Raw genomic sequence first — 23,225 nt, forward strand, 5'->3', positions numbered from 1 at the left:
ACCTGATCGCCGATAGGCGGGAGTCTTGAGAAGATTGGTTCTTTGTGGGAACCGGAGATTGTAAGCCTCAATTGAGTCGCCCATGACGAATCAACGACTGTCTTCTGACTTGTTTGTATTACTTATCGTGCTTGGGCTGTGGGCGCTTGAGCGTTTGAATTCAAGACTGAGAAGTGAAGACTCGCTAGGACGACAGAACTTATAAAGAACACGGGCGGCCTTTTCAATGAACATACATGCTTGGAATCCCACGCTATTCGCACATCCTTGATGTATGGACACATCCCAGAGGGTTCCAACGCGTGGCCTCACGGACATCGGTGAGTATTTGATTGAATGTTCAGTGGAGTCGCGGAAAAGGTGTTGAATGCGTGTCTATGAGAAGTTAAATGCTCCTTTCGTGGTACTGTCAATGGTGGTCACGATTAAACAAAAAAGACGCACTTTTACAAGACAAGACCCTAGCGCTCATCTAAAAGAGTCTTACTAAATCGAACGGCCAACAATACAGGTCAGAGTGGATAGAGAATCAAAGGATGTGACTTGTAGATCTCAAAGGTTCCAATACAAAACTCATCCAGCTGGGGCCATTCACTGCAGGATGTGAAGAAGGTTTGTATTGAAACCTATTGACACCCGCTTAGATCTGCACGTATGTTGCCTCTTGCATTGGTAAGAGTCCAGGCAGAGGCCAGTGACGTTGACCTGTGATAATTGGTGGATAGGCTCGGACACAGCGGCCAATACAAATTTCGCTCCTCCGGCATAGACTCCATTGGTATAGATTGGTATACAGCCTACGCGGCATTCCCGGCCGTAACGACTCCGGCAAGACGTCCAACGAATCGTAGGCACGAGGCAAGCGGTGCGGCAGACGACTGGCAGACGGTCCAGCCGCAGAACCTTGCAGAATATGGAACTGCTCTCTCATATCTTATCCCTCCCCACATTATCTAAAGAATATAAATGGGCTCTCGACAACGGCTGTCGCCATCGCTGACTGATGTGTCAGTGACCAGCCAGTCGCTGACGTCACAGAGGTGGCTGTTTGTCCACTTGACCTGATTTAGAGCTCTAATAGCTATTCCTAGCTATTACCAATAGCTTTAAAGTGAGGGCGGTCGATATTTTCAGCTATCGACTCCCATCGACTTTCTCAACCATGGCACAGAATGCCCATTTGTCCAACATCGATCCTGAGTTTGCTGCTCTGCTCGAGAAGGCGCCTCGCCCACCTCTCATGACTGACATCACTGCCGCACGGGAGGTCATCTCCTCGTTCGCTCTACCTAGTCTTGTCGCAAGGCTTGGTCCACTCCTCCCAAAAGGCATGTCTTATTATTGGTGATGAGACACCATGATCTCCACTTACAAGTTCCTGCAGCCTCCGAATATCGCGTGGAAGATCGCAAAGTTCCAGTCGATGGTGGTGAGATCACTGTACGCACCGTGGTTCCTACCCCGGCAGGCGCGAAGGACAAGAAATTCCCGCTCTTGGTCTGGTACCATGGGGGAGGTACAGACCTGGATCTCAATACCTATCTATCGCCCTGACCTTTATTTGGCTCTAAAGGATGGGCCATCGGCAATATAGATCTAGATGACTATGTACTTCGTATCCTCTCTGTGGAACTGCAAATCACGACTGTGAACGTCGAATATAGGTATGTGCTAAACCCGCACTTACTCAAAATTGGAGACTTCGACCCACATATATTCTCAGGCTTGCTCCAGAGCATCTGTTCCCTACAGGAATCAACGATTCCTACGCTGCTGCCAAATGGGTATGTTAGGATCTCCTTTATCTCACAATATCACAAGACTGATGTCGTCATGTTCCTTTCTGCAGGCTGCTACGCAAATTGATTATCTTTCGGCGGATCTTTCGAAGGGTTTCCTCGTCGGAGGCGAATCTGCCGGCGGGAATCTGTCTGCTGTTGTTGCTCTCAAGGCACGGGATGATCCGTTTTTTGTTGGTCGTCAGATTACAGGCCAGGTCTTGCTCTATCCCGTTCTCTCGCACCCTGATTCTATCCCGGATAAGTAAGTCGTCGTCCATCCATTCATATATGCCTCGCATATATCCAACATCGATAATTCCAACAGGTACAAAAGCGATCTATTGTCAATGGAACAGAACAAAGATGCCCCAGTGCTCGGCGCACAGGAAATGGCTTTCTTCAGAGGTTGGCACCTTCTTCGTGCTGACATCTGTAACTAGCGCGCCCTAATTTATCTGTAATATAGATCAATTAAAGCCTGTAATAAACGACCCCGACTTCACTCCCATTAACGCGACATCGCACGCCAATCTACCTCCAGCCAGCATACAGGTGTGCGGTTTGGATCCCCTGCGTGACGAGGGCCTTCTCTACGAGAAAATCCTCAAGGAGAACGGCGTCAAGACACAACTGCGAGTGTGAGTGCATTTAGCGAGGAAGGTTACACTGAGTCTGAAAGACTTCTATAGGTATCCTGGCGTACCGCATGCGTTCCACGTGTTTTTCCCTAGTTTGAAAACCTCCGCGCAGTTCGATCAGGACACGAAGGAGGCCATCAAATGGCTGCTGAGCTTGTCCGTGTGAATAGGCCGCCGCTACCGAGAAGTATGATGCTTCGAAGAAGAACTTGTACGATAGCACGAATGAAGAGAGCGAAGAAGAACTTGTACGATAGCACGAATGAAGAGAGTAGCATTTCGGGTAACAATCGATGTTTGGTGGACAGAATTCAATAGGGCACGACCCTCGCACGCAGCATGATTGGTGGAGCATGCCAATGTTCGAATCTAAAACTGAGATAGGATCGAGGCATCCTTGCAGTATCCTCTTCTAGAAAGGTAAATCCCACCTGGACAGATTCGGACAAACTAAACAATCCATCAAAATCTATCTCTGCTACCTTTCTACCACCTGTCGCCATTGTGATGATGATGATGATGATGATTGTCGCTTGCTACTTGGAGCGTCGAGGTTGCTGGTTCACGCCGGTTTTACCTCAGCGGATTAAATCCAAACTTATACACCACGAAAGAGACAATGAAGCGCGTACGGCGTATGTGTCCAGATGTGACCCCTCGCTCGCTGAAATGTTTTGGTCGAAGTCACCGCAGCGGTGCGTCACCCGCGTCGGCCCGCCGCTGCCGATGTTCCGCCGGTAGCAAGCAAGTGCACAATGTCGGCGCTGCGATCTTTTTTTGACTAGCACATCACACAACTCCTCCGAAACAAGTCTGATGTTCAATTGCCTCCAGATGTCACTACACCAACGAAAAGGATGTGAAGCGCAGAGCATTGCTGCTACGGTGAAGGTAGCCATCCTATCGGCTGCTTTGTTCTTTCATCGATAAACAAAACAACGACAATCCATGACATTCAGCTTCTGGTTGCCGATGTTCCCGAAAGACGTCGACGCGTACAATAGCTTTGTTAAAATCTGGGTCATGTCATCTATTGCTGTTAAGTAATAACCTTTGGATTGCGGTATAACGAACCGGCTGGCCATCGCATCTTCTGGAAGGCTTTGCTGACCGACCTGGGCAGACTCTGACAGACTGTACTACCGGACTGACTCATGTTTGCCACATAGCTTCGCCTATTGTGGAGCTCGGGAGGCTGGAGATTCCTCAATTCCTATTTTAGGATGTTGTGCTCCTCGCCACCCTGTTTGCATTGGCCATCGCAGGCTGGGTGGCTGTTCCGCCCACGCATGGACGCGCCACACATGCGATTGGAACCATTGTTCTGCGGAGGTTATGTGTGCCACGTCTGACCTTGAATTCTGTGAGTATTTAATTGCCTCGGGTTCTTCAAAGACGCCCGTCTTCCTCTCTCCTCAATCCCTACCTGCACAATACCTTCCGCCCTCTCTCAGTACTCATCTGCCATGATGGACGCCTCTACTCTCAGTGGCCTCACCCGCGTCCAGCTCCAAAAGGTCGCAAAGGCATGTCTTTTTTCGCCATCGTGACAAGCCTGGCTACTGACCTCTATTCAGCTGCATGGCATCAAAGCCAACAGAAAGACGGGGCTGATCATCGAGGACCTCCTCGACAAGTACCCTTCAGGCGTCCCGTAAGTTCGTCTACAATCAGTATTTGACTATACACCTAACACGAATACAATACGAATATAGAAAGACGTCTCGCAAATCCAAGAGAACTGCGCCTCTCTCTGCTCCTATCCACCCGCCCAGCCCGTCTGGATCCCACACTGTGCATCTCACTGGCCCCCACCCTCTTCCCATCGAGGTGCCACATGCCTCCACATCCTCCGTCATGATCCCGCCTCCTCCCTCTGCTGCGCCATCACCTCCTACTATCCCGCGCACACCTGTCCAACCTGTCCGTCTCTCAAGCCCCCCTCGGACAAGCCCCCAGACAAGAACGAACAGGAAGCAGGCCCATCGATCAACGGTGGCGCAGGGGAGTCCAATTCGCGCGCCACACTATGGTATGCCCTTCAGTCATTATTCTGTGTCAAATCTGCTCATTCCTTGATCAGCATCGGTGTCAGCGGCTTCGACGTCACGCAGACTCTCCAACGCTGGAGAACGCTCAGTGGGCTTCGTGTCTCCCCAACCATCTCCAGAGTTCCCTCACGTGATGCGTGGCTCTTCGCGCGCACATACCCCTGTGCCACTCAACTTCGAGCAGTCGCTCAAAGGCAAGGGTGAGGATGAAAACCCGCATGCATCTGGGGAGAATGCAGGTATGTTCTTTGTGGAATTGATCCTTTTCGTCGCGTGGCTTATAGTGGAGTTCCAGGTCTGGCGCCCTCGACGCCTCGCATGGCGGAAAGCCCTTTCTTGGGCTCTGCGCAGCGCAGAAAACGCGATCTTTACCGTTCGCCCACCCCAGCGCCGACTAGCTTCCGCAAGTCCCTCGATAACAGGGCTGAAGACGCGGACAAGGAGCGCGACAGCGACCAGGGTATGTGCAATCACAAAACGATCGCTTGCATTTATTCCTTCTCCTGACAAACAATTCCATCACAGGCTCTCAGTCGCCGCGAGGCTATACGCCCAACTCGCCGCCATACCGTCCTGCCTCGTCAGGCCATCAGTCATCGCGAGGATGCACCCCCAACTCGCCCCCATATTGTCCCGTCTCGCCAAATCTCCCCCCGAGAGTGTATTCGCCCTCCTCCGTCGACTCTTTCTTACGTAGCTTGAATCTTCCTCACTCCCCACTCCCACTCCCTCCCTCTGCCCCTTCTGCCCACCTCCCTCTTGCACCGCCTCAACCTCTTCTTCCTGTTAGTGGCACGAAGACCAGTGTAGTCAGTGCATCTCAAAAGTTCGTCGATGTCGCTACTCTGCGACACTTGACGGGCATGATGCAGGAGATGGCAGACTCGAACCAGGCTGCCGTCGACCACCTTCCACGCGTCATGCAGGAGGCAGCGTGTTTGATGGTTGAGGTAGAGCGCTATCGTGAACTGCTGCTCATTGCACGGCGACAGAGACTCGACCTCCAGGAGTGGTTGACGAAGTTCATCAACGACTGCGGCGAGGGTGAGGTGGATCAGAAGGTAACGGAGGATCGTCGGCGAGAGGTTCACAGGAAGGATGCAGGTGCCACATGCGAAATTCCCCGTCCTTCCGACCAGGCACCTTCAGCGAACCAACGTGGCACTGAAGAGAGGGTTGCTGGAGAAGGTGCAGTGCATGCTGCGCAGTCGGACTCGAATGGAGCGGGCCGACCGTCTTCAAATGTCTTCGGATTCCGTGGCACCGAGGCTGCCCTCTTGCCGAAGTCTCCCAATGGATCGAACAGGGATACAAGAGAAGTGTTTGGAGGGGCACGTGCAGCGCACCCTTTTCCCGTTGATCGAGCGACTGTCATATTTGGCGACGACGACGACGAGGAGGCTGACCAAGACTTCACGGCGCCGAGCCAGCGTGCTCCTGTCGTTGGCGAGGATGGCGAAGTGCCGGATCGGGAGGACTGGGATCCCTCGAGGCGCGCGCTCTTCTTTGGAGAGTATGATGATGAGCCTGATCGGTATGAAGACAGGTAAATACATCTCTGTTCGGTTTTTGTGCACCTGCCTGATCGTGTGTTCTGCACTCGCAGGCATAGCTCTGTAGACCCGGAAGAGATCCCCGAGGTGTCGACCTTGCCGACACAAACCCCTGCCTTGGCATCACCGCCGCACTCTGTGCGTGCGCCATCACACAGTCCCCTCAATATCACATTTGGATATTACCCGGGATCGACCGATAACTTCCCCCTCTCGCCCCCCCTCCGCCGGGTGAGCAGTTCAGAGCGGGAGTATACCCCGCCGAACTTTCCCTTGATACACTTCGGCTCGAGTTTCAGTGGGTCATTGCGGGACGTCCCACAATTATCTCCAGCAGGGGTCAAGCGCAAGCGCCTCGCCGCGCCCTCACCGCCTTCGGAGGCAGGGGCCACCATCGCCGAAGAGGAGGGGGATGAGGACGGCTTCTCGGAACACCGCACGTCAAGCCCTGTCGTTGACTTCAACTTCAACGGGAAGCGGCGAAAGCTCGACTCAACTCGATCAGGGGACGTGGGTTCGCACCGTGGCACGGCTAGTCCGGAGGTAAAAGTCAAGGTGGAACATAGCGATGATGAGCTCGATCGTTCGAACGTGGCAGAGATGCTCAGCTTTGATCACGATCATCGTATCGATGGGTATAGCTCAGACTCTAGCAGAAGCGACACCGATCATGACGTGAGGCGACAGGATTGGCCGCTACCACCAGAAGCGATGTTCTTCTCAAAACTACCTCGATAGTTCCCACTGTGATGCATTTCTTCCTTTCTTATTCCTTCTCTAATGTCGTGAATCTTTTTCTCTTTCCGATGACTGGAAGCGCGTTTCTGTGCTCATAGACTTCCACATCCCTATATATTGCTCATTTATACAGCTACCCCTGTTTGTATTACCAGACATGTATTGCTCTAGTTTTCTGTCGTCTCTCGCCTCTCTTGTCGTGGATCATTATTCATTTTAGCATATTGGCCCGAAATTAATTGCAGTGCTCGATTTAAAATAAATAAAATCCTTGGCCTCATTCACACGGAACATCGACAGCTGAGGCAGAATAAAAGTTCGGTGATGCGAACACACAGAGACATGAATCGGACGGACCGAGGGAGACCCTTCGCCGTGAGTGCTCAGCGCTCAGCATGCGCTTGTGCATTTAGTGTCAAGGGAATCATCTGCGGGAGGGCTTAGGCGAATAATAGCGCGCGTACGAGAGTTTGCACGTGAGTCTTGATCGATCTGTGAGTGGTGATTTGACTCAGCTACTACGCTTGTACAGATATCGTGGATGACCGCATGCGTTCCATTCGATGTGGCTTCTACGATTTTGAATGAAGGCAGGAGGGCATCAGATGGTCCGATGAGATACAGGAGGCTATATGAAAGATGAACGGGTCATGAAGCAGCGATAGTTCTCTCGTTGAGAGTCGATGGAAGGCATATACGGCAGACGATCTTCGGTAGATATGTATCAGCATAGTCCGAAACGAATATTATCTCGACAAACTGAGGGCTCCCTTGGCTCCCCCACCAAGCTCTTTCCACCACTGCGACTTATCTCCACCTCCACCTCCGCCGCCTCCCTTTGATCGTTTCGTGATGATCGTCGATAGGCCCGACGAGACACCCTTGCGTCCACCGTTGCCTACCGAGTGCACCACCTTCCTTTTTGCTGCGGACTTGACCTGCCTGTTTTGTGTAGTGTTATTGGCACCCTCGCCGTCTGTCCCTCCTTCTGGTCTATTCATGCTGGCGTGTGCGCGACTTTTACCCTTCACCCCGTCGGATCTGCTATTATTCACGCGTATAGGCATTGTCGAATACGCCCGTTCCCACTGTTTTCTGTGCAGCCTGAACACGGCCATTGTCGCGCGTGCATCGGTGACCTACTCAAACTTAATACGACTGCGACGTCCACCGAGAGATTTCGAAAAATGACATACCGAGCTATGCTCCCCGCCTTGAATCTGCACGGAAAACATGTCCCGCACGAGGTTGCGCAAGGCCGGATGCGTGCCACGTGACTGCCCGTTTTTGTGCGCGAGATGTTGCGTATCGCGTTGCTCGGCTCGAGGGTGAGAAAGGAACAGGACCTACAGAGTAACAAGAGGTCTAGCGCTGAGGTGCGTGTAGGCAGATAAGCGCACACCTTCAAATCGTTATGTACGGCATGTCCGACAAGGATACGACCCTTGAGCAAGTCAGCAACGCGTGCCTGGATTTCATCGAAAGGTTTGGCTGTAATATAAGAGACCAATTAGTGTTGTATACATAGACCGGGAAGGAAACAAGTGAATATAAGGACAAGGCCTTGTAAATGAGTAAAACGATCACATGACGACATACCGTTAATCATGTCCCTCTCTCTCACCCCGCTGAACGCCGTCCGCCAATCTGTCACGCGCTCCCGCTGCCTGACGAACTCGTCGAGTACAACGGCACCGTTATAATCGACTATTGAAACACGGGCTAAAGAAGACTCTTTTCCACCTGGGCCGATGCCCACCATCTCACAATCCAATGCCAGATACTTGCTGCGTGAGAGATCGACAGGTGATGCGGGCAGCAGACCGTAAATGAGTTTTCGCATGTCTCCAAGGCATTCTCCATTCAAGGTCGTCGCATCTGCGAGAAGAGCGGGATCGATGGCATGTGGTTTTCGCGTAGTAGATGCGGGCGGATTGTAGATGCTAGACTTAGAGGTAGAAGCTGTTGGAGCTGAAGTGGATACGGAATCTTGAGATATTTTACGGCGTTTTCGTGGGTGAGAATGCGCGTTTGTTGATGGACTTGTTGACTGGAATCTCTATTCGCGAAAATGCGTCGCAATATCGTGCCTGGAAATTCATTAACATACCTTCTGTAAGGCAAGCCAGTTATTCGACGGGCCATCTTTGAGTACCATCTCGCTCACTACGACCAGTCCCGCTATCAGTTCTGGTCTACATAGCTATAACGATGAGCATACCAGCTTGTTCGCCTAGAGATGTTGCGGTAGAGGTCAAGCTTCTTTGTACTGCGCAAATGTCACGGTGCGATGCAGATTGGGTTCCCAATGTCACGCTTTTGTCATGATAAATGTGACGGAACCGTGACCTTCATCCCATCGTGGAGAACAGTGCTCCTGCGCGCAGTGTCGGACGTTGCATTGGACAATCACCCAGTGGTCCTTGTTTTCTCGTAGATAAGAGACGAATGTACAGAGAAGCATGAACGCAAGGGCCTCGCGTCAGTTTTTGCTCAAAGCAGATATGATCCTGCGGATATCATGCCTTCCCCATCCAATTCGAGTAATATAAACAAGCAAGTAGATATGAAATCTAGAGATCAAGAGCTCCGCGCTACCTGCAGTCCCATCCTATCGTTGTTGACCTATTGGAAGTAAAAATGTAACAGACAATTCACCCACTCTTTGCACACTATGCCTCATTGAAAGTCATGGAAGAAAGATGGTTTGAATGCCTACACAACCACACCTTCCTATTTTCATACCACTGTGCAATCGTCAGGAACTGCTCATCATGATCATCTTGCATCGCTCATTCGCTCTCTGAGATGAGCGCAACAATCATCCTGAGAGTGTGAAAGATGTCTCCGATGAATTATGTGTCACTCGAGAAGTATGAAGCAGACGCTGCTCACCGGTAGAGGTAGTAAAAGAAGGAAAGAAGGTAGAATCCAAGCTTGATGAAGCTTTCTTTCTTATGACCTGATAGTGTCCGAAAGATTTCCGTCGCGTCATACATGTGGTTCTTGTTTCGAATCCTATCATAGAAATTAGAAAGCGGGAGTACATTAGAAGAGTTGAGAATTCGAATAAGCGCTGGTATTGGCGCGTTGGGAACGCACTTGTTGGCGTTGAACGCGAGGAGAGGTGCGTTGAGAAGGAAGGCCATCCATTGTCCCGAGAGCAGGAATAATAGCGTGAGGAATGCGTGTGCGGAGTTTTCAGGGAGTACGAACTACATTCATGAGTAAACATCTGAACACGTGCAAACAAAGTCGTACGAGAGCCTGAAGGACACTTACTTGGTTGAGTTTGTTACAAAGATCTATAGGATTGATATAGTCGCATTCCAGATCAGAGAACATGATGATCTGGGCCACGCACAGGCAGTTAGTAGGTTGGTAGATCGTGTGCACGCAAGATACAGGGCACGTACGAAGAAAACCATCGTGAACAACAACCCCGCAGCCATCAGCACCGCAAAGAGAAAGAGCCATCCTATTTTCAGCACATATGTCGCAGCGAGGAGCCAGCGAGTGACACAGTTTTCAACGGGATGTTGGCATCAGTCTCTCCTATACTCATTGGAAGCAGGAGGCCGCACCTGCACCACCCATGTTGTATGAATTACAAGAGAATGAGATGATTAGAATAAGGGTGTTGAACAGTAGGAACTGCGCAATGTGGTGGAAGGAGGATACAGCCGCCTTGTAGACAGGAGGTACGAGGATGAGAGGCCCTGCAAAGGCTGACGTCCACTTGTCACCCGGTCACGAGGTGACAGGAATGTGATTATTCGTGACCTATTTACGGCATCTCCCTGCAGTCTTCAATGCTGCATCACTACTGCATCTCGGCTCAACACAATACCATTATGATCTACCAGCATCTACCCCTATCCTCCAATCTTGAGCACTAGTGGTGCCCTATGCTGAGACAGGTCTATGCTTAATTATCGGGTTGCCCATCTCTAGTCACACAATCAAGACCTCCAGTCGAAACACATAGAGTGAAGAATATGCCATAAGACATACTTCCGTTTCAGCGGACATTGTGATATCACACGGCTGCTAACAGATATGATGAGAGATAACATTGGACGCATAGTCCCACTTATATTTCTTCCCAAGAAGCAACTAATCCACGAGCTCCTGCTGCTGCGGCATCATCCACGACTTCAACATGCCTGAAGATATGGCCACCCTGCTTCAGCGCGTGCAGGACCAAGTTACGATAGGACTCGATGCTGACTAGTGAGCCGCCAAAACACAATACGCTTTCGGATGCAGGCACTGTTCGACTACCCTGCTCCAATATCATCAGTACAGCGAAGTCTGGATAGCAGTAGAGGTACAGAATGTACCTGATTCTCGACACCATCATTCAACACCACGGCGATTTGTGATGCCAATTTACTCGCACACTCCTCCAATACTCGCAACGCGATCGGATCGTCATCTTCAAAGGCCGCAGCGAATACTAGCGGAGAGAGAGCCGAGAGCCGCTTCTCCCGAGAACAAGCAGCGTAGTCGTGCAAGTCCACTTTCTTCGATGGAATGTCGCCTTCCTCCGCCGCGACCACGGGATCGGGCATGTGAATAGCCTCCAAAACGTCCAAGATGTTATTGATCCCAAACCGCTCGAATATGCGATCCTGGAGCGTCTGCTTTCCTGGCACTGCTGCAGGTAGAACATATCCGGCGGACGCAGCATCACGGAGCTTCAAAAGCGTGCATATCGCTGTACGTCCCACGTCGAATCCGCCACCTTCATCACCCAAAATCCATCCCCACCCGCCAACGCGCGCCAACTCACTTAACGGACCTTCCTGCAGCTCAGTATCTCTTCCCTTCTTAGTTCGCCCCCGCTTGAAGCTGACAATGATGCTGCCTGTCCCGCCAATGCACGCGACAGCACTATGCACGTCTTTGAGCAATGTGAGGGGTGCACCGAGTAGAAAAACATCGTTGGTGATCGTCAGGGCGGGCCCGGCCGGCACACCGAGGAGCGTCGAGACTTCAGGCGTCAAGCGTGTGATCGCAGAGGGCGAATCGACGCCGGATATTCCTAACCAGGCTGCGGAAAAAGTGTAGAGCGATGGATTGGCTATGCTTAACGGAAGAGAGGTTGGCAGGGGGATTGCGGACGAAGGCAAGGAAAGCGCGATTCTCAAGGCCGCGACCACAGCCGCGGATATTTCGTGCAGGAAGGCTTCGATACCAATGTAAGTGAAATTAGAGGGACCGGCGAGTGCGTGGGAGAGGATCGCGCCAGATTGAGAGGCTATAACAGCTGCAGTTTTGGTCCCACCGCAATCGATGCAAAGATAGAAGCGCGCTGGGGAGGAAGTAGACATTGTGGTGGTAGGTGATAAGAGGGATCATCGGATAAACCGGGGTAGATCAAAGTTAATGATTGACTTGTCTAACTCCATATCGAAAGTGATCCATACCTGATGGTAAGCTTATCAACCGTATCTCACGCTTTCATAGAATGATTCAGCGTGGAGAGATATCAGAGTGGAGGCTAAAATCAACCAGTTATGCGCTGTATTACTTTGCTGCGGCTGGAGTTGGGGAGCGAAGGAAGGCGTTATTATCAATGGCGTCGGGTGCTATGATCAATCGAAGGGGAACTGATAACTTTGTCCTAAATCGCCTTCTGCGCGAGTGTAATATCGACGATAGCTCGAAAAATCATCTTGTAAATCGAGAAGCTTATAGGTGGTCCAGCCGTTAATGTGTAGTGTATAGCGCAATCAATATGATGTTCAGAGGTAAAGACTGACCTGCATCAGTTATCGGAGTGGGCTTGGAGTGAGCGTCAACATGATGGATATGAGCCAGCCGTTGTATGCTCAGCACCAATGGGCATATTAACGCTTCCATAAGGGCCAGACAGCTGTGAGAATTTGTTGAATATTGATGGCAAGAAACTGAGATTCCCAAAGACGTCCGTGCGTGGAGACCGTTGATTCGTGACGTCACCCATTATTCTGTTCTCCTGCGGCCGGCCCTAAACAATCTCACCGAAATTCATGGCCACACCTTCATCTAGACTTCAGCCAAAAAACACTTGATGCAAGCTTGAGAAAATTCGACTCTTGTCAGCCTCATTGCAATACATGGAAAGGATGTTACAGGCCAGAGAGCATCGATAATGGGATATTTGTAGTGCAAGGTCTTTGAAGCATGATTACGGACCGAGATTGTGAGGAACGCTCACTAATCCCCTTGTGGTTTCTCGAACTCAAGCCAACTAGTACAAATACCTGAACCCTTTCTTCCTCTCCATTGCCACCTCTATAGAGACCCCCTCCAACCTTGCTGCATCTTCCACCCGTTCGCGGTCTGCATCACTGAGGCGTCAAGCTCTGCCGCTGCCAGTCTCGCATTCTCGCGAACGAGCATCTAGTGTACAACTGCACCGAATATAGATCAGCATGAATGCATTTGCCTGCAGAGAGGTCAATAGCATATAGGACGTACTCAACGCAAGCAAAGAATTGAAAAGGAGTGCTGCGAGGCTTATGAACATTGATGGGTGGTACTCCGGGCCCCATTTGTCTTTCTAGATGAATGTCCCAACCCTGATGATCTACAAGGCGTTAAAATCATAGTCCTTGTCGTAAGATGGAACGTACAAATTTCCGATGTTTCCAATGCCGTTCACAATGCCGGTGGCCGCAGGTCGCTTTGCTGGCGGTCGTGGAGCTGTGTTTGCGACTCATACCGCCGTCAGCGCAAAGCCTAGCGTACACATGAGCAATGATTATGAGAAAAGGATAAGAGAAACGAGTCATACTAGACTCCCCCGCCGCCATGAGAAAAAGTGCAACATAACGACCTCCAATGGATATTGTATTGAGGCCGATAATGTATCCTAGTATGGCACACCACCACGAGCCCGCGATGTGGAAGAAGCGTTCGCCAGTTCTGTCTGAGATTTGCTTAGCTGCGAGGTGCCTTATCTTCTCCACAACAATCAAAGTGACATACCAGCATGCCATGCATTCAGACAACACACAATAGTAGCAAAAATCCACGGAGGACTGGGAGATGCCATGAGTATATGTTTACGTGTCCCACGAAGTGCATTACCCACGCTGCGAGGAGCAAGCTGATTGTGACATTAAACCCGAATGTTGACGTTAATCTGGTATGTATGACGACGTTGAGGATCAAAACTATATTTGTATAGATTGCTCACGTAGGAAAGAAATTGGTGAAACTCAGACCAAGAAGCTGTGAGCAGTTCATGACCGATATGATACATACTTTGGGATCTTTGATGGCCGACACGAAACCACCCCAGGCACTAAAAAAGCAGCCAATTCAGTCCGTAAAGCAGAAGGACATAATGTATTGAACGAACGAATCATGTGTGGTATCTTCGTCTGCCTCGCCTGCATCTTGGGAAAGCCGCACTTGTGCGAGGCGTCGCTCAGCGGGTGAGAGCCGGCGACCATTGTTCGGCTATCATGATAAGGTGAACATACAATATGACGTTAGAGGCAGAGAACATACGTAGTCTGAGAGCAAATAACTGTATGTACTATTAGTAAATGTCGAATAGATCATTCAAGTGAGCTGCTTACATTGTCCAGAATCCTAGAAGCATCGTAACTGCTCCCTGCACTTGACTTGGCTATTCCTTACAAACAATCGCAGTTCGAATATGATGTGTCGCACCTCGATGTAAAATAACCCGCAAAACACGGTTGAAGACCACGCGGATAATCAGAGCGCATACACTTGAATGTAGTAGGACAGACCATCTCCAGGCTCTGATTCCAAGGCGACCGTCCATACCAGAAATACCAGAAAGAATACCTGCAGCTATGAGCTAAACGCATCTCAGCATAAATAGCTCAATATTTTGTCAGCATACAGCTCACGCTTCCAAAAGCATTCGATATAAGAAGGCCACCGTATAAGATTGCCGAGCGGAAAGCTAGTTCCTGGATTGATGATATTGGTCATATTATCGTTGGATTGAGTGAGACATCCTCACATATCTTGTGTACCATCTCGATAGGAGATATATTGCTCCCGGATAGAAAGCAGCCTTTCATCGTATGATTTCTATGCACGCCAGGCAAACAGCCGTGGATTAGCTCACCTCAGGCAATCCTATGAACAAACGGCATGCAACAATGCCGGCAAAGCTATGGGTTACCTATAGATCCTGTGAGGCTCCACTACCGCTGGATACAGCTTGGATAACGCACGCCTATCAGAGTACTTGTCAAGCCCCATACGATGACGCACGTTCCAATGTATAGGGATGGCCTAAAAAGTGGTGTGAGCAGCGCCGAGTGGTTGATCAGGAAAGTGCTGACCTCGTGATACGATTCAGGATCTGGGAGGCGTCTCGTCGAGTGATGCTCTCGGATCCTGAAAAGAACTCACCATGTTGGATGGAAGTTACGCGGGACAATAGGTCGCATATAACGCCGCGAGAAAAACGCTGTACTTGATATCTGTGTCGCAGAGTTAAACCAAAATCGACATACAATGTCAGCGACATAAAGAACCTGTAAGACCCAAGTCTTGCTCTAAACCTTTCAGTCGAGCTGCAATGCAGTACGCTAAACAATCAAATCGACAGTGGATATCTCCATTAAGCAAGATGATGGGTGCAAAATGCACATCGATATAATTCAGGACGTAAATGGCGATGATGATGGGCGACAGCCGTAAATTCAGCTTGCGAACCAGCTTTTTTTCCGCGGACCTCCTCAGAGGTCCGAGCAAGCTGCTATCACCATCGTCCTCGGGCAGTGGGCTTGATACCTTCCGCTCAATGGTTTCGACGGAAGGATTAGCTCGTTTCTTGTCGATACATTCGATATCATCATTGGGTGATATTGAGGATCAGAGGCGGAGGCAGAGATTCCAAGGACGGGTGACATGCAGTTGATATAGTGCTGACCAAAGACCAATAGTGTGATGTAACGGTTTGGGACTGGAGCTCGTGACTCCAAAAGTAGAGTCAATGGGCCAATCCCGAGAGTATATGGAAGAACAAGCATCGGCGCCCTGGCAGTGCTAGCCTTGTAACGGTGGTGGAGTGGCCCATCTACCTACACGTGTTTTCTCACCTCTGAAAGGACATAGACATACCATCATTTGAATCTTCTGATGCGCCTTCTACACATATAGATAGCTGAAATTTGTGACATGCCTTCTAGACTTTTTGAATTAATAGCAAGAGGCCGAGGTCGGGACCGAAGTCATTGTTCGCTTGCAAGCCTTGTTAGAGAGACGCCAACGACAGACGAAGCCCAAGGCCGGAAATAACCTTATCTCGTCATGACACAAGCGCTCAACGTTCAACTATAATGATTACCTGAAACCTGCTAGCGTTAGCTCAAGTCAGTACAAAAATCTGAATCCCTTTTTTCTTTCCGTCGCTTCCTCAATCGAGATCCCTTCAAGTCTTGCTGCTTCTTCAACTCGTTCACGGTCTGCCTCGGTAAGGGCACTGAGCTCTAACGTTTTCAATATTCCATTTTCACGGATGAGCATTTGACGAGCCACTGTAACGAACAGGTATCAGCATAGATCATACAGAATTATGAGAGACACACCAAGGGCAAGCAATGTACTGAAGGCCAGTGCTGCGATGCCTATAAACATCGACGGATGGTACTCAGGGCCCCATTCTGCCTTCCATGCAAACGACCCGATCCTATTTTTTTTTGTGAGAACGATGCAGAATTTTCGGAAAAGAGTACATACAGATTACCCACGTTTCCGATGCTGCTCACGATGCTGATAGCTGCTGATCGTTTTGCCGGTGGACGAGGGATCGCGTTAGATACCCAAACCAGTGTTAGTGCATAACCTAGAAAAAACATGCGTGCAGCGATAGGCATATACCGATCAAGATGGGTCTCACCAGAATTTCCTGCCGCCATAATGAAAAGTGCAACATAACGACCCCCAATGGACATGGTATTGAGAGCAATGATATAGGCTATGATGACGCCCCACCACCAACCCGCGATGTGGAAGAAACGTTCACCGGTTCTGTCTGGAATTTGTTCAGCTGCAATCCGTCGTCTTTTTCCAAGGAACGCACCAGCATGCCACGCGTTCACGCAGCAGACGATGGTGGCAAAGATCCACGGAGGACTAAGGAGGCGCAGTATCAGCTTGTGATCCTCAAAGCATCGCTCACTGACGCTGCAAGCAATAAGCTTATTATGGGGTTGAATCCGAGTGTCGATGTCAACCTTGAATACAATCAGTTCTGATATCTATTAAGATAGCTTTTGAAAGTGTGCTTACGTCGGGAAGAAATTGATGAAACTGAGACCAAGGAGCTGCGAACATGCCATCACCGCCATGATGGGGACTTTGGGATCACTAATCGCTGACACCAGGCCACTCCAGGCTCTAGAAACAATAGATCCAAGCCTCAGATCGGTCAAATCTTGGGAGGCTGAACATACGAGTCGTCGGCAGAGTCCTCGTCTGCTTCACCCGCATCTTCAGAAAGCCGTACTTGTGCGAGGCGACGCTCAGCGGGTGAAAGCCAGCGAGTATTGTTCGGCTATCATGGACGCGGGTGAACAGTAAAAAACCAATGTAATATCAATGGCGGAACGGCGGAACATACGTAGTCTGGCAGTAGGTATCTTCACGAAACTTCGTCAATGCAATTCCGCGATATCACTATGTCGGATCACTCACAATGTCCAGAGCCCTATGAAGATCGTGATCGCTCCCTGGTCTTTTGTCAGTTGCGCCCTTCAAACCCGCACGATATTGCGCTACGCGATGAACATCAATACCTCAATGTAGAACAGCCTGATGATCGTATGAAAGGTGAATCGAACGACCCCAGCGCGAGTTGGGGTGAGATAGAACGAACCATCTCCAAGCTCTGATCCCTAGGCAGCCCTCCATTCCGGACAGAACACCTGCCGCCATAAGCTAGGTATTATTTCAGTCTGAGTGACTCACTTCTTCGCGACTATATGACTCACACTCCCAAAAGCGCTTGATAGTAGGATACCGCACGCGAGGATTGCTGCACGCAGACACAACTCCTAGGTTTGGATTTTAGTCTGGCTGAAGCATAAGACCCCTTGAATTATTTTCACTTTTCTAGTGTACCATCTCGATAGCAGGTATGTAGCCCCTGGATAGAAGGCAGCCTTGAGTGTGGAAATTGATTTCAGTTGATGTTGATAGGCTTATAGTCAAATAGTCAAACTCACCTCTGGTAATCCGATGAACACGCGACATGCAAGGATGCCAGAAAAGTTATGGGTCACCTTTCTGAGCTGTGAGGCTGACAATCTATGATTTTATTCGGGTGATAACGTACGCCCGTTAGGGTACTGGTCAGGCCCCAGGCGATTACGCACATTCCAATATAGATCGATGGCCTGAAAGATCGTGTGAACTGCGCTGGACGATTTCGACTAAGCATAATACTGGCCTTGTGATACGATTCAGAATCTAGAACGTGTCTTGATGACTGTATCTGCTGAACGTGGTAAGGAGCTCACCATATTCGATGGGACTTGTGCGGGACAATATGACGCATACAATACTGCGAGGACTATATTGTATTGTATATCTTGGTCGCAAAGTCAGACGGATTCAGCAGGATAGTAAGACAACCGAACCCGTAAGACCAAGGTCTTGCTCTAGACCTTTCAATCGAGCTGCAGTGATTCCGGTACGCTACAGAAGCGTGATACCACTTTCGGATGTCAGATATCGAGTTTGAAATCAACAAAAAAGACCGACATCAATAGTATTCATGAGGAAAATTACAACCATGGCAGGCATTAGTCGCATATCCAGCCTGCGCAACAATTTCTTTTCCGTATAGTTCCTCTGAATGCCAGACAGCGCATCATTGTCATCATCCTTTCGTAGTGTGCGTGAAGCCTTCTGCTCTCTTGGACCGAAGGAGGCACCATTCTCTGCGTTATCGAAGGGTTGAACATCGTCGAGTGCCATCGGGGATTGGAGGGAGATGCCAAGAGAAACGAGAATTCCAAGGACGTGCATTATTTATATGGAGCTTACAAAGGCTGAGCCCGCTACTACGATGTCTGCGAATGTAGAAAACTTTTAGAGTGGACATCTCGTGACTGGTTCTAGATTAGAAGCTGGTGGTCAATCCTGTGACCCTGCAGCAGAGTGAACACTCACGACAGGTGATCCATCTTCGTCCGCTTGCCATCTGGGAACCATTAGGGCTTGCAGAATGCCTACTCAGGAGCTGTACGAAGAAGCAAAGATCTGCGGGTACAGCTGTCTAAACTCAACTTGAACGAGGCAAGGGAGGTCTACCGAATACTGTGTGCTGATTCGGAATTTGGCGGCGATGATGCGTTGACAGTCTCATATCTAACGGCGAACTCAAGGGTATCGTGGATGGAACGAAGAGACCCACCATACACATGCACGAAGGCACTCTTCCAAACGAACACAGACCATGCGTGTAAGGAGTTCTGAGACAACACGACATCCGAAGCATATCAGATCATCCACTGCATCTCTCTCCATTCTTTCTCGGGTGAAAAGATACAACAAGAAGGATAGATTCGTGACACCATTGACTGGCAGCTGCGATTCACCTGTGCCAATCATCGGCGTCTGTAATATTGCATTCAGCGGGGAGTCATCAAAGGTGACAACTTGGATTTTAGGAAATCGCTCAAAGACGTGCTGGTGAGTCAGGAGAACAGTGGATGAGATCAGGGAATTTTCGGTTCTACGCGCAGGGCCCAAGATTCTGTGTAAATTGTGGAAAAGGACAAGAATCTCTCCCTAATGGCGTATCATTTATAATAAGAGCAGCCTTTTCACCCCTTTGGGGAATCTTTCCCAGGATTTCCATGGAAAATCTAGGCTCTGCAGTGGGGTGACGCCTGCCCTAAAGACCATGGCGGCCCATAAAATGCAAAGATCAGGAACATTCTTCTTTTCGTGCGGCGACATGGCTCTAATTTTCCCCAAATGTTGCTCATGGCTGCTCTATCTACGCGGCCGTTCGAGTGTCAAGCCATGCCCCGAGCAATATGGACGTCTCAGTACCCAATGTGCATGCCTTGGTCGTTTTACGACACGAGAGGCGTGGACGGGTCGGTGGTTCCTCACATCCCTACCGTCTCTAATATATCATCACAATTAATTATCTACAATGCTGTTATATATCGATTCTGAATTTAATTTTCTGTTCTGCAGAATGCTCTGGACTCTCCGAACAAGACTTGAGGCTGGCTTTGCTGGGTGACATGTTTTCTGGTCTTGGGCAGATATCCAAAATGATGTATGAAGTATGGTGCGCTTGTATGGGCGTTCACAGGGTTTGGCTCCCTGATCTGTTGTACATGCGGACATCTGTGTAGAAGAACCGCTGCACGGTACGAAATGACGCCCTGTGGTATTCAACGTGTTTATCTGTTTGATGCGCGCTTGCAGAATCGATCCATTTCACCGCCCAAACCGCCTTCAGCGTGCCTTGGGAAGTCAGCTTACCTCCTATAAATTGGGGCTGCTCCGGCAAGCTTCACGTACTAGGGGTTCTGCTTAATGAAGTTACAAAATTTGTAACTTATATCCTCAAGCTTCCAGATGATTTAAATGAACGGTCACGAGTCCTCTCCCAAATCCCCATTTGCTCAGCTTCAGCGCTCAACGTTCAGCTTTCGGCGTTCCGCGAGTGTTGGATCAGGTGAGTCGCTGGGACCTCTGCTGCCCCTTTGTCGTCTCCCATTGACCTCGATGTCTCTCAGCGATACCGAGCATGCTGACAAGAAACTAATCGGAACCTCTGTCGATTCCAGGAAACAAGAGGTCTCCGGCGCACTTCTAGGAGACGATGGCGAATTGCTCGGAGATCGAAGACAATCTGCGGAGAAAATTTTGGTGCGTAAAGTAGATACGCGATTGCTGCCCATCATTGTCGTGATTTTCATAATGAATTACATCGATGTAGGTCCTTCTTCAGTCTTCAACTCGATACCTCAACTCTGACGTTGATGATTTTTGTTCGCCTAGCGTACTGCAGTCACCGCGGCCCGGCTCAAGGGTCTAGAGGAGGACCTTGGCTTAACAGGTTTTGTACTTCGCTGTTATGAATCGGATTTCTAATAACTTTACGACACAGATATTCAATACAATATAGTCCTCGCAGTACTATACGCGTCATATTGTCCCGCACAAATCCCATCTACCATCGTGAGTACTTTTAGAAGTCCACAGCTTTCAGTGACTGATGCATCTTTTCTCATAGATCTTGAATCGATTCGCGAGGTCACAATCTTTCTTGTTCCACTAAGATTGTCTGGCACTGTTCATACAATATTACAGGCCATCACTCTACATTGGAACGTGTGTCATCATATGGGGCTTGACCAGTACCCTCACAGGCGTACGTTTGTTAAATGTCGCCGCACTCAGCGGCTGTAGGGTCTCAAGGCTCACAGCGCAGATAGGTGACCCACAACTTTACCGGAATCCTTGTATGTCGCGTGTTCATTGGATTACCGGAAGTAAGTAAGATCACGACCATCCGCCTCACGTACATTTCGATTTACGCGTCCTAGGCCGCTTTTTATCCTGGAGCCATGTATCTTCTATCGCGATGGTACACGAATAAAGTGAAGGATGGCGCACCACTCTCAGCTTCCACAGGATGTAATTGATGTCCCAAATTCAGGAGCTAGCTTTCCGTTCGGCCATTCTTTACAGTGGTCTCCTTATATCAAACGCTTTCGGTAGTGTAAGTCATATCGCTGTAAACAGCTTGACTGTTTGGTCTCATTTGCACCTAGCTCATGGCTGCAGGTATTCTTTCAGGCATGGAAGGTCGCCTTGGAATCACATCTTGGAGATGGTTCGTCTCAATTTACCTATATCTATACATCGTGAGCATACACTGTATCTTCGACTTTGCAGGCTGTTCTACATCGAGGTATGCCACATTGTGTCAATTAATATCCTGAGGCCGTGGAAAGCATGACTGACACGATACTAGGGGTCAATCACGATGCTCGTAGGAATCTTGACAATGTGAGCAATTGAAATCATTGGTATTGTAGACTTGCATCGACGTTTTTGTACAGGTACTTACTTCCAGACCATGTACGCTCCTTGTCGCCGACATATCGTCATCATCTCATCGTTTTCTCCATGGCTAATAGCCCAATAACACCCGCTGGCTCTCGTCAGCTGAACGCCGCCTTGCACAAGTGCGGCTTTCGGAAGATGTAGGCGAAGCAGACCAGGATACCGCAGTAGATTCGTCCGTTTGTTCCACCGTATATAAGCTCCCCATAGGCTAAATCGACCTTTCTGTAGGGCCTGGAATGGTTTTATGTTGGCGATGAAAGATCCCAAAGTGTCCATAATGGCGGTAATGACGTGCTCGCAGCTCCTCGGCTGCAGTTTCATCAACTTCTTCCCGACGTAAGAAAATTTTATCACCGGCTTCGATATTGTCCTCAGGGTCGTGGGGTATGATAGGCTAACAGCGACACTCGGGTTCAACACTACCATTAGTCTGTTGCTTGCAGCGTGAGTGAATAATGTTACAGAACCTCTAACTTATGCCTACAAAGTTTCCTTAGCACTCCGTGGATTTTCGCCGCCATCCTCTGCTGGGTGAACGCATGGCATGCAGGTAGGTTTCTTGAACTGTTTTAAAATTATAGACGCAACTTACGATTGTCTAAAACTTAGACAGAACTGGTGAACGCTTCTTCCACATCGCAGGCTGGTGGTGGGCGGTCATACTGGGGTACATTATCGGTCTCACGACCATGTCTACCGGGGGCCGTTACGTTGCGATGTTTCTCATGGCAGCGGGGTATGCGGGTGCGATTTGTTCTTGATCCCTGAAAGACTTCTATTGAGACGCTTATGTAGGTGCTGCGCTCACAATGGTATGGGTGGCCAACGCAATACCACGCCCACCTGCGAAACGGTCTGCCGCCATTGGCATCGTGAATGGCTTCGGGAACATAGGGAGTCTGTAAGTGCTCTCACTCTCAACGGCCTGCTTCAGTTGTTGATCGAATTTTTTGCACCATGACAGGATCGGATCATTTACTTGGAAAGCGGAATGGGGTCCTGAGTATCGCCCCTCGATGTTAATAGGCATTGCGGCGCTGACCTTCAGTTCTTTGCTTGCACTTGGTATGTTTTAAGAATGTCTCCGCGTGACTACATTGACCTTCACCCACTGCAGAGATACGCCAGATGCTTATCCGTGAAAATAATAAACTCAAAGTCACAGAACTTGGCGCTCTCGACAATGGAGGCCGTGAACGGGTTGAAGAGGCAGCAAGGCTTGGGGGGATCTCAACTGAAGAGGCGATGAAGAGGAAGACAGGATTCAGATATTTTTACTGACTGGCGTGTGTACAATCTATTCGTTGAGCCTGATTCAATTCGACGTGGCAGCATTAATGATTAAAAGTCACTGAGTCAAGTCCGTTTGATCTCCCT

The 23,225-nt window shown here is 49.5% G+C and overlaps 9 protein-coding genes across 9 annotated transcripts; 3 read left to right on the forward strand and 6 right to left on the reverse strand.

Annotated features, from left to right (window-relative positions):
- Positions 1–90: 90 nt before the first annotated feature.
- Positions 91–318, reverse strand: HETIRDRAFT_164862 (uncharacterized protein; the record flags this gene model as incomplete). Its single annotated transcript, XM_009555102.1, has 1 exon — positions 91–318. The coding sequence occupies one exon, from the start codon at positions 316–318 to the stop codon at positions 91–93; it is 228 nt and encodes a 75-aa protein (XP_009553397.1).
- A 1,029-nt stretch (positions 319–1,347) lies between these two features.
- HETIRDRAFT_56922 (Esterase/lipase/thioesterase) lies at positions 1,348–2,585 on the forward strand (the record flags this gene model as incomplete). The annotated part of the gene is made up of 7 exons (XM_009554754.1): positions 1,348–1,516; positions 1,574–1,664; positions 1,724–1,784; positions 1,850–2,043; positions 2,107–2,186; positions 2,248–2,419; positions 2,471–2,585. 7 exons carry the CDS (start codon positions 1,348–1,350, stop codon positions 2,583–2,585), a joined length of 882 nt encoding a protein of 293 aa, XP_009553049.1.
- A 1,300-nt stretch (positions 2,586–3,885) lies between these two features.
- On the forward strand, positions 3,886–6,992 carry HETIRDRAFT_482748 (uncharacterized protein; the record flags this gene model as incomplete). The annotated part of the gene is made up of 7 exons (XM_009555103.1): positions 3,886–3,949; positions 3,974–4,073; positions 4,135–4,451; positions 4,503–4,709; positions 4,766–4,930; positions 4,996–6,016; positions 6,077–6,992. The coding sequence occupies 7 exons, from the start codon at positions 3,886–3,888 to the stop codon at positions 6,759–6,761; spliced, it is 2,559 nt and encodes an 852-aa protein (XP_009553398.1). The 3' UTR covers positions 6,762–6,992.
- A 515-nt stretch (positions 6,993–7,507) lies between these two features.
- HETIRDRAFT_56932 (uncharacterized protein) lies at positions 7,508–8,625 on the reverse strand (the record flags this gene model as incomplete). The annotated part of the gene is made up of 4 exons (XM_009554755.1): positions 7,508–7,900; positions 7,958–8,107; positions 8,164–8,252; positions 8,361–8,625. Coding segments are annotated over 4 exons (897 nt in total), but the record flags the coding sequence as incomplete, so codon positions are not given.
- A 928-nt stretch (positions 8,626–9,553) lies between these two features.
- Positions 9,554–10,358, reverse strand: HETIRDRAFT_127059 (uncharacterized protein; the record flags this gene model as incomplete). The annotated part of the gene is made up of 6 exons (XM_009555104.1): positions 9,554–9,587; positions 9,657–9,779; positions 9,864–9,976; positions 10,044–10,112; positions 10,178–10,239; positions 10,346–10,358. The coding sequence occupies 6 exons, from the start codon at positions 10,356–10,358 to the stop codon at positions 9,554–9,556; spliced, it is 414 nt and encodes a 137-aa protein (XP_009553399.1).
- A 496-nt stretch (positions 10,359–10,854) lies between these two features.
- Positions 10,855–12,097, reverse strand: HETIRDRAFT_482751 (uncharacterized protein; the record flags this gene model as incomplete). The annotated part of the gene is made up of 2 exons (XM_009555105.1): positions 10,855–11,049; positions 11,105–12,097. The coding sequence occupies 2 exons, from the start codon at positions 12,095–12,097 to the stop codon at positions 10,855–10,857; spliced, it is 1,188 nt and encodes a 395-aa protein (XP_009553400.1).
- Positions 12,098–13,467: 1,370 nt separating this feature from the next.
- HETIRDRAFT_164856 (major facilitator superfamily) lies at positions 13,468–15,102 on the reverse strand (the record flags this gene model as incomplete). The annotated part of the gene is made up of 12 exons (XM_009555106.1): positions 13,468–13,490; positions 13,546–13,680; positions 13,740–13,792; positions 13,951–14,058; positions 14,116–14,216; positions 14,268–14,286; positions 14,339–14,378; positions 14,433–14,586; positions 14,639–14,701; positions 14,755–14,808; positions 14,972–15,032; positions 15,083–15,102. Coding segments are annotated over 12 exons (831 nt in total), but the record flags the coding sequence as incomplete, so codon positions are not given.
- Positions 15,103–16,372: 1,270 nt separating this feature from the next.
- Positions 16,373–18,725, reverse strand: HETIRDRAFT_57504 (major facilitator superfamily; the record flags this gene model as incomplete). Its single annotated transcript, XM_009554774.1, has 14 exons — positions 16,373–16,590; positions 16,645–16,779; positions 16,828–16,880; positions 16,931–16,981; positions 17,037–17,144; positions 17,201–17,301; positions 17,556–17,684; positions 17,738–17,800; positions 17,855–17,908; positions 17,972–18,028; positions 18,082–18,159; positions 18,266–18,336; positions 18,386–18,443; positions 18,510–18,725. 14 exons carry the CDS (start codon positions 18,723–18,725, stop codon positions 16,373–16,375), a joined length of 1,392 nt encoding a protein of 463 aa, XP_009553069.1.
- A 1,632-nt stretch (positions 18,726–20,357) lies between these two features.
- HETIRDRAFT_157680 (major facilitator superfamily) lies at positions 20,358–23,191 on the forward strand (the record flags this gene model as incomplete). Its single annotated transcript, XM_009555107.1, has 21 exons — positions 20,358–20,448; positions 20,614–20,708; positions 20,775–20,832; positions 20,884–20,954; positions 21,010–21,029; positions 21,087–21,147; positions 21,212–21,268; positions 21,323–21,376; positions 21,436–21,498; positions 21,551–21,612; positions 21,675–21,690; positions 21,754–21,788; positions 21,842–21,860; positions 21,920–22,020; positions 22,077–22,184; positions 22,242–22,292; positions 22,346–22,398; positions 22,458–22,592; positions 22,644–22,749; positions 22,813–22,913; positions 22,966–23,191. 21 exons carry the CDS (start codon positions 20,358–20,360, stop codon positions 23,127–23,129), a joined length of 1,521 nt encoding a protein of 506 aa, XP_009553402.1. The 3' UTR covers positions 23,130–23,191.
- Positions 23,192–23,225: the final 34 nt, after the last annotated feature.

The sequence above is a fragment of the Heterobasidion irregulare genome, assembly GCF_000320585.1.
Source record: "Heterobasidion irregulare TC 32-1 unplaced genomic scaffold scaffold_14, whole genome shotgun sequence".
NCBI lineage: Eukaryota > Fungi > Basidiomycota > Agaricomycetes > Russulales > Bondarzewiaceae > Heterobasidion > Heterobasidion irregulare.